We start from the raw sequence: 16,292 nt of genomic DNA on the forward strand, positions 1-16,292 counted from the left end.
CGTGGTAAGGATCCTCCGTCAGATGCCCCATATCATGATCTGGAATGCGCTGTGTTAGACTGACACACAACACCACTGATCGCCCATGTTGATAAATCAAAAACAAAGCCTGAGAAAACATAAGGAGAAAATAATTTGCACCCATACAATACTGAGAGTCGTATACACAAATGCCAGGAGCCTAGCTAACAAAATGGAGGAACTGGAGCTGCTGTTACATGAGGAGGACTTTGACTTTGTGGGAATAACAGAAACTTGGTTTGACAGCTCACACAACTGGCTATCAAATATCAAGGGGTAGTCCTTGTATTGGAGGGACAGGGAGGGTAGAAGTGGGGGAGGGGTGTGTCTATATATCAAGAATAATTTACAGGTGGTAGAGAGGCGTGACATTGTAAATGGGGTAAGGGGAGGTGGAATCCCTGTGGGTGGTACTCCAAAGTGAAGAAGTAAGTGGGAAATTAATAGTGGGGGTATGTTACAGGCCCCCTAACCTAAAGGAGGAGGAGGAGTTGGACCTTCTATCACAGTTAGAAATGGCAATGGGGCAGGGAAATCTCATCATAATAGGGGACTTCAACTATCCTTGTTTTAAACATGCTTACATGGTAATCTATGCTGCCTTCAAATTCTTTACCTTTGTCCATAGCTGGTTTTATCGTTATAGCCATGATTCCCTGCTCGCTTGCTGTATCTTGTAGTCTGTTTTTGGTGTGAGAAATTTGTTCTGTTAGCCATGTGTTCCTCCTATGCTATCCTGACTGATTATGTGGCAAGAATACCCCCACCCAACTCAGTATAAATTTAGGCTTTCTATAGAGGATGCACAGGCAGGGATTGCATTGGCAACTATCATCTTGAATGAAGTATTCATATTGGATTAAGTATTACACTTTGACTCTGCACTTCAGTGAATGCACAAAGCGAAAATCTACAACAGTTACATCCCCTTTCCTTAAACTTTCTCTCCTTCACCCCTCTTCTCCACCCCACAGCTTATATATATATCACCCTCACTCCTGTCTTCACCTTAATACTGCACTCATCAGCTCCTGCTAATTTTTAACCAATAAAACCTCCAGGAAACTGGGAAGTGTCTCCCCACATAAGTCACACTCCCATATAACCTCTCTCACCCCTCTGCTTCTCCTAATGTCTGGAGATATTTCTTCAAATTCTGGACCACCATCATTTACCTTTGGCCAACATCCTCTGCCAGCAGCTGCAATCTACACAATCTAATTTCTATTCCTCTTCTGCTTTGAACCAGCCTCCCCTTTTCCTATGCCCTTTGGAATGACCGCTCGGTTTGCAACAAACTTACCACTGTCCATGACCTATTTATCACAAATTCCTTCAACCTACTTGCAATTACGGAGACATGGCTTCAGGAATCTGACTTTCTTTCTTCTGCTACCTTCTCCCATGGTGGCCTCCTGTGGACTCACTCTCCCAGGCCTAGTGGATGGAAAGGAGGTGTCGTTGGAATCACCTCAAAGCATTTTTCAAGTTCTTCATCCACTCTGTCCCTCTCCTCATTTGAAGCTCACTGTATTTGTCTATTTTCTCCAGTTTCATTGAGATTTGCTGTGATCTATTGGCCTCCTGGACCAGTATTCAAGCTTCCTTGACAACTTCTCTGCCTGGCTACCCTACTTTCTCTCTTCCGAAATCCCAACAATCATTCTTGGTGACTTCAACATCCCTGGTAATCTTAACATTCCCACTACTTCTAAATTTCTGACCCTAACCTACTCTTTTGAGCTGAAACACACGCTTCTACTCACTCTATTGGAAACTGATAGCCCAGGATGTGGTCGGCTGCAAACTGGGGCTCTCCCTGGGCGCAGTTCACGCTACCCTCTAGTCCGTGCATTACCATGCATCTGTCATCCTCATGGATACCCTCCCTAGATGACCTAATACTGGACTCGCCAGTATTCTTGGACCTGTGTACCTATGCGCCCCTGGTAATTCCCCACGGTGCTGCCTTATCCACGTCCTCTGTCCGGCAGATCTGGGGCCATTACACCAGCACTTTATTCCACCTGGCCTGGTTGTATTCCTCACAATTTTCTATCGTGGTAAGTCCCCCATTTAATCTTTCCCTCACTAGTTATCCGTGGGTGTTCCTCCTCCCTCCCCCTCTTCCCTCCCCCTTCCTTCCCACTCCCCTCCCCCCCCTTTTTCCACCATCCCTGTCTTCCCTCGCCTATTCCACCCTCCTTCCCATGCCTCTCCATTCTCCCTCCCCCCCCCTTAATTTTCTTTCTCCTTCCCCCCCCCCTTTTTCTCTTCCTTTCCGATTGCCTCCCCCCTTCTTTACCCTCCCTTCCCCCCTTCCCCCCTCTCAATTCCCCCTCTTCCTCTCCCCCCTGCCTCCCATTTTTCCCTCTTCCTTTCTCTCTTCCTCCTTTTCCCTCCCCCCCCCCTTATACCCTTCCCTGCCCAGCCCACCGATTCCATGGGGTTAAACATATATACATATATACATATTTTTATATCGTTTATTTACACCCAGACCTTTACGATCAACTATCCCCTTGCCCGTCAAGGGGGGACCCCCCGTAGGCCGCCTGGTTCCGCGCATTATCAATTGACTCATTCGGTAAGCAACTACCAATGTTTTTTTATTAATTTTTACTGTATTGCTGATGTTTGTTACATATCCTTATTGCATTACTCTATAGATTGGCTGTCCTGACGAAGCGGAAACCCCGCGAAACTAGTCGACGTTGACCAATCAATGAACTGTACAATTATTTGTTTTGCAATTTTAATTAATCAATAAACTTTTTTATATCATTATGTTTTATGCATATTTATCAGTACCGTGATAGTCTCCCCCAAACCAATTGAGTGGGTGGCTCTGGGTCTAGCTTCAGCTACTAGCCCTTCTCCCCCACTCTCCCCCATTTTTTACTATTGGAAACTGACTTGAACTCGTATTCTACTACCTATGCACTCTACACAACCTCTCCAACATTCCTTTTCCTATCTCTGATCACCACCTCACTCTCTCCTTGTCTTCCTCCTCCTTGCCTTCCAACTATCAAACAATTACCCATAGAAACCTTTGCCATCTTAACCATTCTCCTTTTTTTTCTGCTACACATTGTCTCTATGCCAAAATCTCATCCTTGTCCTGCCCCAACCTGGCCAATATATCTACAACAGTTCACTGTCATTCACCTTGGATAACTTAGCCCCCCTCACTACGCACAGAATCAGGCCCCGACTGCTACAACCCTGGCAGACAGACAATTCCAGAGGCCTCAAAAAACAGAGCCGTGCTCTTGAGCATCTGTGGCGTAAGACAAAGTCAAAGCAAGATTTCAGCAAATATAAATCTGCCCCCAAAAATACCATTCCTGTCTCCAAGCTGCCAAACAGACTTACTTTATAACTCTCATTAACACCCTCTCACGCAGTCCCTGTCAACTCTTTTCTACCTTTAACATTCTACTTCGTCCCCCATTACCCCCACCCACTAATTTACTCAATGTTTAGGAGATTGCTAATCACTTTAAAAATAAGATTGAGACAATTCATTTGGAGATCTCCGCTACTCTACAGATATCTCCCTCACTTTCCACTCTTTGTCCTCCTGTACAATCACTACTTTTGTTTAACCCAACTACTACAGAGGAAGTCAATAAACTTTTTCTAACTCCCACCTAACCTCCTGCTCGCTGGACCCTGTTCCTTCTCAAATACTATGGTCACCCTCTGACTCCTACACTCTTTAACTCATGCACTAGTCACTCCCATACCAAAAAAAGGCCTCACTGGACCCCACCAATCTTAACAACCTAACCCATCTCCCTACTCCCTTTTGTCTCCAAACTCCTTGAACGTTTAGTCTACAACCGACTGAGTGACCACCTTATTGAGAATAACCTTCTTGATACCCTTCAGTTTGGATTTCATCCACAACACTCCACAGAAACTGTTCTCCTAAAGCTCACAAACAATTTACTAACAGTTAAAACCAATGGTCATTATTCTGTACTCTTACTCTTGGACCTCTCTGCTTCCTTTGATACAGTTGATCACCCCTCCTCCTCAAAAAACTGAATTTTCTTGACATGCATGGCTGTGCTCTCCATTGTAGCAATAAAAAAGAATGTACCGCTCCAAGTCCCCAATCACCTGTGATAGCTCCCACCCTGTTACACTGACAGGTGCTGTCTCTGCACTAATCCATGGAAAGAATAAACATTCTGGACTGCCGCACATTGTTGAAGCAAATGTTATTTGAAAATTCAAAAGGATAAAATCAAAAAAATACAAAGATATAATCCAAAATCATCCAAAAACAGTCAATTACAAATGGTGGACATACAGGGACAAATTACTGACGCGTTTCACATCATAATTTGATGCTTACTCATAGCTGAAGTGTGTGGGAATCAAGATTTATGGGAGACATAAAAAACTTCTCTACCAATCAAAGCGGTTGCGCACAGCATTGGAGTATTAAACACATAATTGAATCCGGCACACTTCAAAATCAGAAAAGCACCTGCATAGTAAAAAATATATTTATAAAAAAAGGTAAACAAAAACACACTGTATGAAATTGAAATGCAAAAACGGTTATAAGGAGGAGAAAAATTCTCCTCCGAATATAGGGATTTTTGAAGTGGGGTGTTACTCTTAATATTCAAGGCAAGCGCACAAAACACAATGGTTTTTGAAAAAATATCAAAATAAGTTTAATTTTCATATAAAAATCCATAAAAGTTTTCATATAAACAGTTTACATGATTATGACCACAAAATTTGGTAAAGAAATGAGAAAGAAAGAATTATAAATGCAGACTGCCAACTAGTTTCGCACTATTGTGCTTCGTCAGGGCTGTAAAAAGCATTAAAAAATATAGAAAATATACGATTATGATGTGAAACGCATCAGCCATTTGTCATTGATTGTTTTTGGATGATTTTGGATTATATCTTTGTATTTTTCGATTTTATCTTTTGGAATTTTCAAATAAAATGTGCTTCAACAGAGTGCAGCAGTCCAGGATGTTCCTTCTTTCCATGTGCTCTCCATTGGTTTGAATCTAACCTATCTCACCACAACTTCAGTGTCACTTACAATTCTACTCCCTCCTTTCCAACTCCTCCTAACGTTGCTGTCCTCCCAAGGTTTTGTCCCTTGACCTCTACTATTCTCAATCTACACATCATCCCTGGGTCAGCTGATAGCCTCCCATGGCTTCCACTACCATTTATTTGCCAATGATACCCAAATATATCTCTCTACTTCTCAGCTCACCCCACCAGTCTCCTCACACATCACTGATTATCTAACAGACATATCAGCCTGGATGTCACACCACTTCCTCAAACTGAATCTATCTAAAACCAAGCTCATAACATTTCCTCCACCACGTGCCCCTTCCCCTGAGTTCTCTTTCAAGATCAATAGCACAACTATCAGTCAGTCCCCACATGCCAGGGTGCTAGGGGTAACCTTAGACTCTGAGGCCGTGTACACACGGTCGTTCCAAACCGATGAGAATGGTCCGACGGGCCATTTCCATCGGTTCACCGCTGAAGTGGCCTGATGGTCTGATGTGCGTACACACCATCATTCCAAAAACCGATCGGGTCAGAACGCGGTGGCGTCAAACACACGACGTGCTGAATAAAACAAAGTTCAATGCTTCCAAGCATGCGTCGACTTGATTCTGAGCATGCACGGGTTTTGAACCGATGCTTTCTGTACTAACCATCGGTTTGGACCCATCAGGCAGCGGTCCATCGGTTCGATTTTGAAGAATGTTTTAAAATTTTGGACCGAAGGAAAACAGACCGATGGAATATACACACGGTCGGTTTAGACAAATGAAACTGAACCTCGGTCCATTCTCATCGGTTTTGTCCGACCGTGTGTACGCGGCCTGAACTGTCCTTTCTTTTCAATTAGTTTTTATTGGTTCATAAAAAAGAGTGACAATACAAAAATTGCAATTCTCTATACAGACGTATACAGTTTTTCAACATTCGTCAATGCAGAACCAACGGATATTTGCGTAGAATTAGTAGAGGAGATAATACAAAACGAGAAACTTAGCATTAAGATATTGCCCGTAGGGTCACGCCTGTCTCCAAGGAGTAATAAGTAAATGAGGAAGCACGCCCTACCGCTAAATGTGGGCGTTACCTCCCCTCTGGACATTCCCAAGTTGGGAGGTGGCATGACCCCCAAGATTACTATAGATCTTACCGCCATAACACTTATCCGGTGATCTAAATTATACCACACGTAGTATGGTAATGGATATTAACCCAGAATGTAGGTTGCTTATAAATATAGCACCCGAGAAATGAACCAGGGTTATAATCAACAAATCAAAGGGGTACAAAGGGAAAACAAACAAAGAATGAGGGGGAAGGAAGAGAAAAGGAGGAGAATAGGGAAAAAGGAAGACTACTAAGAGAAGTAGAAAGAGGGAGAGGAAGAAGAGAAAAGAGATTGCCTCAAGAGTGATACTAGAGTAAATAGCTAGTGATCGTTTTGCCTGCCTGCCAGCATATATGTGTCAGCAAATCAGTAAACTTTATACCTAATTGCCTAGTTAATCTGAAATTTAGATGTCCATGGATCCCAATGGTCACGAAATTTTGCTATTGAATGTGATTGGGCCGCAAAATGCTTTTCATATGAGTACTGTTCCTGCACCCGTTGGATAACTTCACTGATATTAGGAACTAAGGTGGACCTCCATTTAGAAGTGATCGTAAGCCTTGCTGCAATGATAACATGGCTTATGATGCTTCTAAGTTGTGTAGGGATAGTCTGGATGTTGAGAAAGAGTAGCGCTAATTGAGGGGAAGGTTTAAGAAAAAAACCTGTTATTGAAGAGATCAGTTTAAAAACTTCACGCCAAAAACTGCGAATGGATTTGCACTCCCAGAGAATATGTAATATATTCCCTCTTGCTCCGCATAATCTCCAGCATTCACTGGTCTCTGAGGAAAATATCAGAGACATCCTCACCGGAGTCAGGTAAGACCTGTGGAGCGTCTTTAACATTAGATCCCAGTGGTTGGAGCAATGAGAGACTTTATAACAATTGGCTATTGCCCTTTTCCATTCTTCTATGGAATGGACAGAGCCCAGATCCCTTTCCCAGTTCAACATGTGGGAAGATTTGCTAAATCTAGAATTGTTTTGTAGTAAGTTATAAAACCAAGACAAACCTTTAGGCTTCCCGTGGTTAGACCTGAGGTATTCCCATACTTCATTATGTAAAGAAAAAGTCTTATCTGGATAACTAGAGCGAAAGTAATGAATCTGTGTTTTAGAGAACTGATGTGTATCTGGATCCCTTGCTAGCAAGTCCTCGTAAGTGAGTATTCCTTTTTTTAGCCACTGATCTACCCTAACGTTGGGAATCAGGTATTCGTACACCTGTAGACTAGACAAGGGACAGTGTTGTAAAGACTCCCGGGGGGCTGTGAGATGGAGTTTTTTCCAAGCAGAAAGCGTCGCCTCAATAGAGGGGAGCTTAGGACAAATTAAAGGAGCTTCGATCAGGTTTGCTATAAGGAGGGATGGAAGATCTCTATTAGATACTACTGATCTCTCTATGTGTACCCAAAGTTTGGGAGACTGTTGGTCAAACCAGGCTTTACTCTGGTCTAGTATCGCCGCTTTGTAATAGTTTCTCACATTTGGGAATCCTGCCCCGCCATTTTTTCTATGTTTCTGTATTGTTACATAAGGGATCTTAGCCATTTTCCGGTTCCATATAAACTGTCTAAAGAGTTTGTCTACAAGTGCAAAGAAAGATTCAGGAAGACATACAGGGATAGTACGAAAGTAGTAGATCAGTTTTGGGAGTACCACCATTTTTAGTGCGGCAATCTTCCCTAACCACGATAGTTCGTAAGAGGCAATGTGCTGTAGATCGTTCCTCACTGTGTGGATTAAGCTAGGGAAGTTTGCCTCATATGTATACGAGGATGGAAAGGCTAAACGGACACCCAGATAGGAGATCGCCTTGGACATCCATTGGAATTTGTATCTACTTTTCAGGAAAGATATTTGTCTCTGTGATAGATTTACAGGCAACAGGCATGACTTTACTACATTCAACTTATAATATGAGACATTGCTATACCTTGTCAAAATGTCAAATACGCCCTCCAGGGAAGAAGCCGGGTCAGTAAGAGTTAAAACTACGTCATCGGCGAAAAGACCGATTTTGTGGGTGGTTTTCCCTATCTTAAAACCCGAAATCGAGTCATCATTCCTAATGGCTTCCGCCAGGGGCTCCATCATAAGGGTAAAGATGATAGGGGATAGAGGGCACCCCTGGCGGGTACCGTTCGTAATGTAAAACTTATCTGAAAGAGCAGTTGAGGTGAAAACTTTCGCCGATGGGTTGGAATATAAGGCTAGTATTGCCGATAGGATATGTCCCTGAAGGCCAAATTTTTGCAGCGTAGCACGAAGGTATCCCCAGTGGACCCTATCAAAAGCCTTTTCGGCGTCGAGTGCTAGAATAGCTGCGGGGATTTTTTTGCTTTCAGCTATGTGAAGTAGGTTAAACAGCCTCCTAGTGCCGTCAGGAGCCTGTCTTCCCTTGACAAAGCCCACCTGGTCCGCTTTGACCAAGGAGGGAGTTATTTTAGCTAACCTGTTGGCCAGGATTTTGGCGTAGATCTTTAGATCCGTGTTAAGGAGGGAGATGGGCCTAAAATTCTGGGGTGAGTCCGGCTTCTTCCCCGGTTTGGGCAGAGTCACGATTACAGCTTGTAACATTTCCTCTGGGAAGGAGGCTAGGGATGAGACCTTGCTGAACAACCTCTCCATATATGGGACAAGTAGGTGGGAAAATGCTCTATAATATTCGGATGAAAAGCCATCCTCCCCTGGGGATTTATTTTTTGGGAGGGAATTGATGGTGTCCAGAATTTCTTTTTGGGAGAATTGCGAATTTAACATGGCTAAGTCTTCTTCCGTCAGTGAAGGTAGTGACACTGTAGATAGGAAGGAGTCAATGGAGTAAGGAGTCGGTTGTGGGGTGTCGCTGTCTAAGTGGAGATTATACAGGTCACGGTAATATTTCATGAAAGAGTTGGCTATTTTGTTGGGGTGATGTTCAAGTATGTTGGTGTGGGGGTCCCTGATGGAAGTCAGGTTGGATTTCTGTTGTCGCCTAGATATATAACTAGCCAAAAGTTTACCCGCTTTATTACCGTGTACATAAAATTGAGCCTTGAGTCTCTTTAAGCAATTTTGGTGGCCAGATAAGAGGGTTAAGCGTACTTTCTGTCTACATTCTATTAGGTCAGATTCTATTGCAGGGGAAGGGGTCGACTTATGAAGGTCCTCTAAGGATTTTAGGTCCCTGAGGAGGCTGTTCAGCACTGCCCCCCTACGTTTTTTCTCCCGAGCTGCCGCTTGGATAAGCAGTCCCCTGCTAAAGGCCTTATGTGAGCACCATAACATAGAAACATCTATACCATCAGTATCATTAAATTCAAAAAATTCAGATAATTGAGAATCAAGAGAGGAAATAATAGAAGGATTAGTTAGAAGTTCAGTATTGTTTCTCCAAAGGTACGTGGGGGGAACTTGAGAGTTATTCTGTATTACTAAAGAGATCGGGGCGTGGTCTGACCACGTAATGGAGTGGATTTTGGCTAATTGTGCTTTATGTAAAAGCGGTAAATCCGTGAGGATGAGATCAATCCTAGAGTATATGCGGTGAGGGGAAGAAAAGTAGGTATAGTCTCTTTCTGTCGAGTTGAGGCATCTCCAAGGGTCATAAAGGTTGTGCTCTGATAGTAACGGTTGCAGTTCTTTTCTAGAAGAGGGCTTCGTGCCAGAGCTGTCCAAGTGCTTATCAACAATGCAATTAAAGTCTCCGCATACCAACAGAGAGCCCTTCTTGATTTTATCAACTTTTTTTAACAGTGATTTGAGAAAAGAGAGGGGTCTGCGGTTAGGGGCATATACGTTCACCAAGGTATATGTGGAGTTGTTTAATTCGCATATCAGGATGATATACCTGCCATTCGGGTCTGTAAACACTTCATGTAGCTGGAAAGTAATAGATTGCTTAATTGCAATTAACACTCCCCTTTTTTTAACTGCTGCTGTTGCCTGAAAGATGTGAGGGAAGGCCCTGTGGGTGCATTTCGGTTGTTTTGCAGTCATAAAGTGGGTTTCCTGTGCACATAGAATTTCCCCTTTAAGTTTGATAGCCTCCCTCCACATAGCACTTCGTTTATACGGACTATTTAGCCCATGCACGTTCATGGATACTATAGACAAAGACATATTAAAGGTGTAAGTCTAGATTTTTCATTGCTGCTGATAAATAGTTCTTCCATGTGTAGTACTAAAAAGTTACCTGTAGATGGTGCTATCGAGGTGGAGATGGGTGTCCATATCTCAACATTAATGCGAACGGCTGGATACATACGAAGTAGGAGAATTGCGTAGCAGGCAGGTATGGTATCATATTCTTCAGGCAATATGTTGAATAGAAAAAAGAGAGAAGGGGGGGAGAGAAAAACAGACCAAACAAAAAAATAAAAGAGCAAAAATGTCAAACAACACATAAAAATGTGAAGACTTTCACAGAGTGCGAGTGTCCCTCGCATTTCTCATGGGGGGGGTATGAGCTCCCAACAGAACCAAACATAGGGAGAAAAAAAAGATGACTACAGTTGTCATCTTAAACCAGCCTCGGGTGAGGTGTGGAAGAAGAAAGCATTCAATGCTAAAATACAATGCATTTCAAGTGGTGCTCCAGTCAGGGGATAACCGAGCATGTGTGGTTTTGGGAAGAGAAGTAGGAGCTTCTGCTGGAAGAAGGTTCCATTTTTTGGCTAGTTCCAGTCCCTCATCAATATTTCTTATAGCAAAGGTGCGGTTATCTCTTGTGATCAGCAGCTTAGTGGGGAAGCCCCATGAGTATGTGATCTTGTTATTTTGCAGGATCTTAGTAATGGAGGTCAAATTTTTGCGTGCCATCATGGTGAATTGTGATAAATCCGAATAGATTGAAATGTCCGAGTATGGAGCAGGGAGGGGATGGTTTTTCCTCGCAAAGCGCATTAAATCATCTTTAATATGGAAAAAATGAATGCGGGCAATGACATCCCTGGGGACTTTCTCAGGCAGAAATTTAGGTTTGGGGAGGCGGTGTGCTCTGTCTACAATGATCTCAGTTCCAGGGGCATCAGGCAAAATGGCCGCTATGAATTCTTGCACATATTGCCTTAGGTCTGATGGTGGTACTGACTCCTCTACCCCCCGCAATTTTATATTGTTCCTTCTGGACCTATCTTCCAAGTCCGCCAATTTTTCACGCATGGCCTGGATATCCCCCTCTGCCTCATAATGTGCCTCTACCAAGTCATTGTGAGCTATGGTAAAATCTCCCATTTTATCCTCCACGTGGCTTATCCTGTCTCCAATGGCTGACACCTCATGCTTCAGCTGCGATACACACTGCATCATGTCTCTATGCATAGACCCCCTAAGGGTTACCAGCATGTCCTTCATAACTGTGTCACTAAGCGGGACCCCAGAAGTAGGGAACTCGTGGATCTGTTCCACAAAATCTCTTGTGCTGTTTTGGGAGTTGCAGGTGTCATCTTGCTCACCTGCATATCTGTGTTCCTCCGATCTCCTCAAAGCGGATTTCTGCGGGCTGTTCAGTGGGGACGGGGTCGGCATGGAGCCCCCGCTTCCCCCCCCTGTTCGCTGGGATGGAGAACCGCTCGTCAGGTGCGATGGGCTATGCTGGCGTCCGCCGCCGTCGGAGCCGCGCTGCGAGGCCGAGGCCCCGGCGCCATCTTGCGGCCTAGGTGTACTCGCTGCGGGGTAGAAGTCTGTAAGCTTTCTGGGCTTCCTATCTTGCTTCCGCTTCCCCATCGTTGCTCCTTCTCCCCCTGGGACGTCTGCGGAGGTCAGGTAGAAAAAAACTGGCTGGTTTAAGCTCTGGATGTCGCTGGATGGAGGTTCTGTGGACGGAGCTCTCCTCTCACACAGCCATCCGCTCCGGCTGCTGGCCACGCCCCCCTGAACTGTCCTTTCAGGCCCACATCCAATCCCTGTCCAAATCATGCTGCCTTAACATCTCTAGAATATGCCCCGTTTTAACCAATGACACCACTAAGCTTCTAATTCACTCCTTGGTTATCTCTCGCCTTGATTACTGCAACTCACTCCTCATTGGATTACCTTTATATACACTATCCCCCTTCAGTCCATAATGAATGCTGCTGCAAGACTCATCCACCTTACCATCCGTTCAGTGTCCTCCACTCCTCTCTGTCAATCCCTGCTCTGGCTTCCACTCACCCAACAAATAAAATTCAACGTACTAACAATAATTTACAAAGCCATCCACAACTCTGCCCCCAGCTACATCACTAACCTAGTCTCTAAAATACCAACCAAGCCGCTCACTTTGGTCCTCCCAAGACCTCCTGCTCTCTAGCTCCCTTGTCACCTCCTCCCATGCTTGCCTACAGGATTTCTCCAGAGCTTCTCCCATCTTTCCCAATCTGTCCTACTGTCCCCTAATCTATCAATATTTAGACAATCCCTGAAAACCCTTCTCCTTTAAAAAGCTTATGCTGCTTCTAACTAATACACTGTTTTACTTTCTTCATCATCTCATACCCACAGCTATTACCTTTTGGCCCTCCCTCCTAGATTGTAAGCTCTAGCAAGCAGGACCCTCTGATTCCTCTTGTACAAAATTGTAATGTAACTGTATTGTCTGCCTTCATTTTGTTAAGGGCTGCACAAACTGTTGGCGTTATATAAATCCTGTTTATTAATAAAAAAAATATCCTGATATGGACTGGGCAAAGGGGACAGCGCACTCATTAAAGGTGCTTTTGTCTAAGTAGACGTTCCAAGGTATTTAGTAAGAGGCATGATATTATCCCTAAGGAAAAATTAAGCTGGAGGGACTGGATGAACAGCTGCAGTGATCCCTTGTCCTGATATCCGGAGGAGGATACAACAACCGTGCCTGGTGATTGGTATTCCTTGATGTATCATTAGACCCGTTGGGGACTTCGTATAAGGTGAGAGGCTGGTATCACTGGGGGAGGATTGTAGAAGGACATCTGCATTTCCAAGCTTACATTTGTAATTACCTCTCCATTTCCATCTCATCTCCATTTGATTGCCTGGGAGATGATCCCATTTGGAATAAGGACAGATTATCTTGGATGCACTTTCCAAATGGACCTTATTTAATATTGGAACACACCTTTCTATAGATATATTGCAATCCACTTTTTTTGATTACTGACTGTTTTTTATTTATATATATGATTATGCATTTGAGGATTGTATTTACTTATTAGTATAGGATTATTTTTTTTATCTGTGTTTAATAATAAGTGCTACTTCACTTTATTATTCACACTCATTAAAGGCCTGTGATTTCTTAACCCTTTCCCTACCGAGTCATTGTAAAATTAAGTCGGCGGGAACCCTTCATCCTTCAGACTGAACGTCATATGACGCCCTTGCATTCCTGTGCGCGCCCCCCCTGCCGCATTGCTCGGGACCCGGTGCACGTGCCCGACGGCCGCGATGTCCACCGGGCACCCGCGATTGCATGCAATCACGGCAGAACCATGGATTTGTGTGTGTAAACAACCAGAGTGGCAAAAAAAGACTATAAGGCCTCGTACACACGGCCGAGGAACTCGACGTGCCAAACACATCGAGCTCCCATAGAACAACGAGAAAATAGAGAACATGTTCTCTATTTTCTCGACGAGTTCCTCGGCGGCTCCATCGGGCCGAAAGTGTACACACGACAGAGTTTCTCGGCAGAATCCGGCTCTGACCGAGTTCCTCGCCGAATTCTGCCGAGAAACTCTGTCGTGTGTACGGGGCCTCAGTGACACGTCACAGAGAGAAAAAAAATCAAAAAGCTGGATTTTTTTAATTTATTTTTTATTAATAAAGGACTATTTTCTACGGTGTGTGTGTTTTTTCCAACTATTTACACTTCCTTCGTGAAATGGTAGGGGTACAATGTACCCCATTACCAATTCACATAGGGGGGCAGGATCTGGGGGTCCCCTTTGTTAAAGGGGTCTTCCAGATTCTGATAAGCCCCCCGCCCGCAGACCCCTACAACCACCGGGCAAGGGTTGTTGGGATGAGGCCCTTGTCACCATCAACATGGGGACATCCTCCCCATGTTAAGGGCATGTTGTGGCCTGGTACGGTTCAGGAGAGGGGGGGGCGCAATCTGTCCCCCCCCTCTTTTCTGCAGCCGGCCTCAGATAAGGGGTCTGTTGTGATTTTTTGGGGGAACTCCACGCCATTTTTTTTTTTATTTGGGATGGAGTTCCCCTTAAAATCCACACCAGACCTGAAGGGTATGGAATGGATATTTGGGGGGGAACCCCACGTTTTTTTTCTTTAATTGATGGCGGGGTTCCCCTTAATATCCATTCCAGACCTTAAGGGCCTGGTAATTGAATTTGGGGGGACCCCCACGCTATTTTTTTTATTTTTTTATGAATGAATTTGCTCTGAATTGCCAGAGCCGACAATTCATTATAGCCGCAAGTCCGGTTTAAATGTCTTTTTATTTCCCCAGAAATTACACTTTGTGCAGTGACAGTTCTAAGTGTGGGAAACATGCGCTATTTCACATGCTAACTTTACACCCCCCCTAGGTACGAAATTTAAAGGAATATTTCGCTTTTATTGTTTCACTTTTAGCATTATTAAAATCACTGCTCCCGAAAAAACAGGCGTTTTTAAAACTTGTTTTTGCATTGATACATGTCCCCTGGGACAGGACCCAGGTCCCCAAACACTTTTTAGGACAATAACTTGCATATTAGCCTTTAAAAATAGCACTTTAGATTTCAGACGTTCGAGTCCCATAGACTTTAATAGGGTTTTAAAGTTCACACAAACATTTGGTGTGTTCGCAAGTTCTGGTGCGAACCGAACAGGGGGCTGTTCGGCTCATCCCTACTCCTCAGTTGTTACACAAGAAAAGGAGGGGTATATTGACAACACTTGTATTGTTAGTAACACATTGCAGGATGTAGCCTTGTGGCTAACAGAAACTGTTGTCCTGAAAACACTAGAAAAGCTTAACACAAATAAATCCCCAGGACTGGATGGCTTACACTCGAGAGTCCTCAAAGATCTCAGTCAGGTTATAGCCAGACAATTGTTTCTAATATTTCTGGACAGCATATTGACAGGAATGGTACCAGCTGATTGTAGAAAACCCAATATTATGGTACGAATATTCAAAAGAAGGCAGAGTCATATACCGGAAAACTACAGGCCAGTCAGCTTAACATCAATTGTATGTAAACTGTCGAAAGCCGGGATGATAAGGGACTATTTCCAAGAATTTGCTGATGAACACAGTATCATCAGCAAAAATTATCATGGGTTTATGAAGGGTTATTCCTGCCAGACCAATCTGTTAACATTCTATGAGGAAGTGAGCTGCCATCTGGATAAGGGAAGGCTGTTGGATGTAGCATATCTGGATTTTACAAAAGCATTCAAAACAGTCCCCCATACATTCTTAATCTACAAACTGAGGTCTGTAGGCATAGACCAGGGATCTCCAAACTGCGGCCCTCCAGCTGTTGCAGAACAACACATTCCATGAGTCATTGTAAAACTCTGACATTCACAGACAAGACTAGGCATGACGGGAATTGTAGTTCCTAAACAACTGGAGGGCCATAGTTTGGAGACCCCTGGCATAGACCATCGAGATTTTTCATAGATAGAAAACTGGTCACAGGGGGGTGTCCAAGGGGTGGTGATAAATAACGCATACTCAGACTGGTCTGGACAGGGTAAGTGGGGTACCCCAAGGCTTTATCCTAGGATCAATTCTGTTAAATGTATTCCTAAATTATATAGAGCAGGGGTCTCAGACTCAAATTACCTGAGGGCCACAAGACAAGTTTTCATATGCCATGGGGGGCCGCATGCAAACTTTCAAACTTCAAAAACAACAGTACTGGTGTCAGCGAACACATTATTAACCCCCAGCACTGGTGTCAGCGAGCGCATTATTACTACCAGCACTGGTGTAAGGCAGGGTTTGACAAATTTGCTTGGAATCTAGGAGCCAGCTAAAAAAGTTAGGAGCCAGAAAACGCACCCCGTCCCGACGGACTTGCGCGCAGAAGCGAACACATACGCGAGCAGCGCCCGCATATGTAAACGGTGTTCAAACCACACATGTGAGGTATCGCTGCGATTGGTAGAGCGAGAGCAATAATTCTAG

General features: G+C 44.0%; 1 protein-coding gene and 1 long non-coding RNA gene across 2 annotated transcripts; both read left to right on the forward strand.

Annotated features, from left to right (window-relative positions):
- Positions 1–1,836: 1,836 nt before the first annotated feature.
- On the forward strand, positions 1,837–2,808 carry LOC120919009. Its single transcript, XR_005744503.1, has 3 exons — positions 1,837–2,084; positions 2,522–2,608; positions 2,691–2,808. It is a non-coding gene; the product is annotated as an uncharacterized LOC120919009 (long non-coding RNA).
- An 8,937-nt stretch (positions 2,809–11,745) lies between these two features.
- Positions 11,746–15,662, forward strand: LOC120935538. Its single transcript, XM_040347591.1, has 2 exons — positions 11,746–11,764; positions 15,013–15,662. Exons 1-2 carry the CDS (start codon positions 11,746–11,748, stop codon positions 15,660–15,662), a joined length of 669 nt encoding a protein of 222 aa, XP_040203525.1.
- The last annotated feature ends 630 nt before the right edge of the window (positions 15,663–16,292 follow it).

The sequence above is a fragment of the Rana temporaria genome, chromosome 1 (assembly GCF_905171775.1).
Source record: "Rana temporaria chromosome 1, aRanTem1.1, whole genome shotgun sequence".
Classification (NCBI taxonomy): Eukaryota; Metazoa; Chordata; class Amphibia; order Anura; family Ranidae; genus Rana; species Rana temporaria.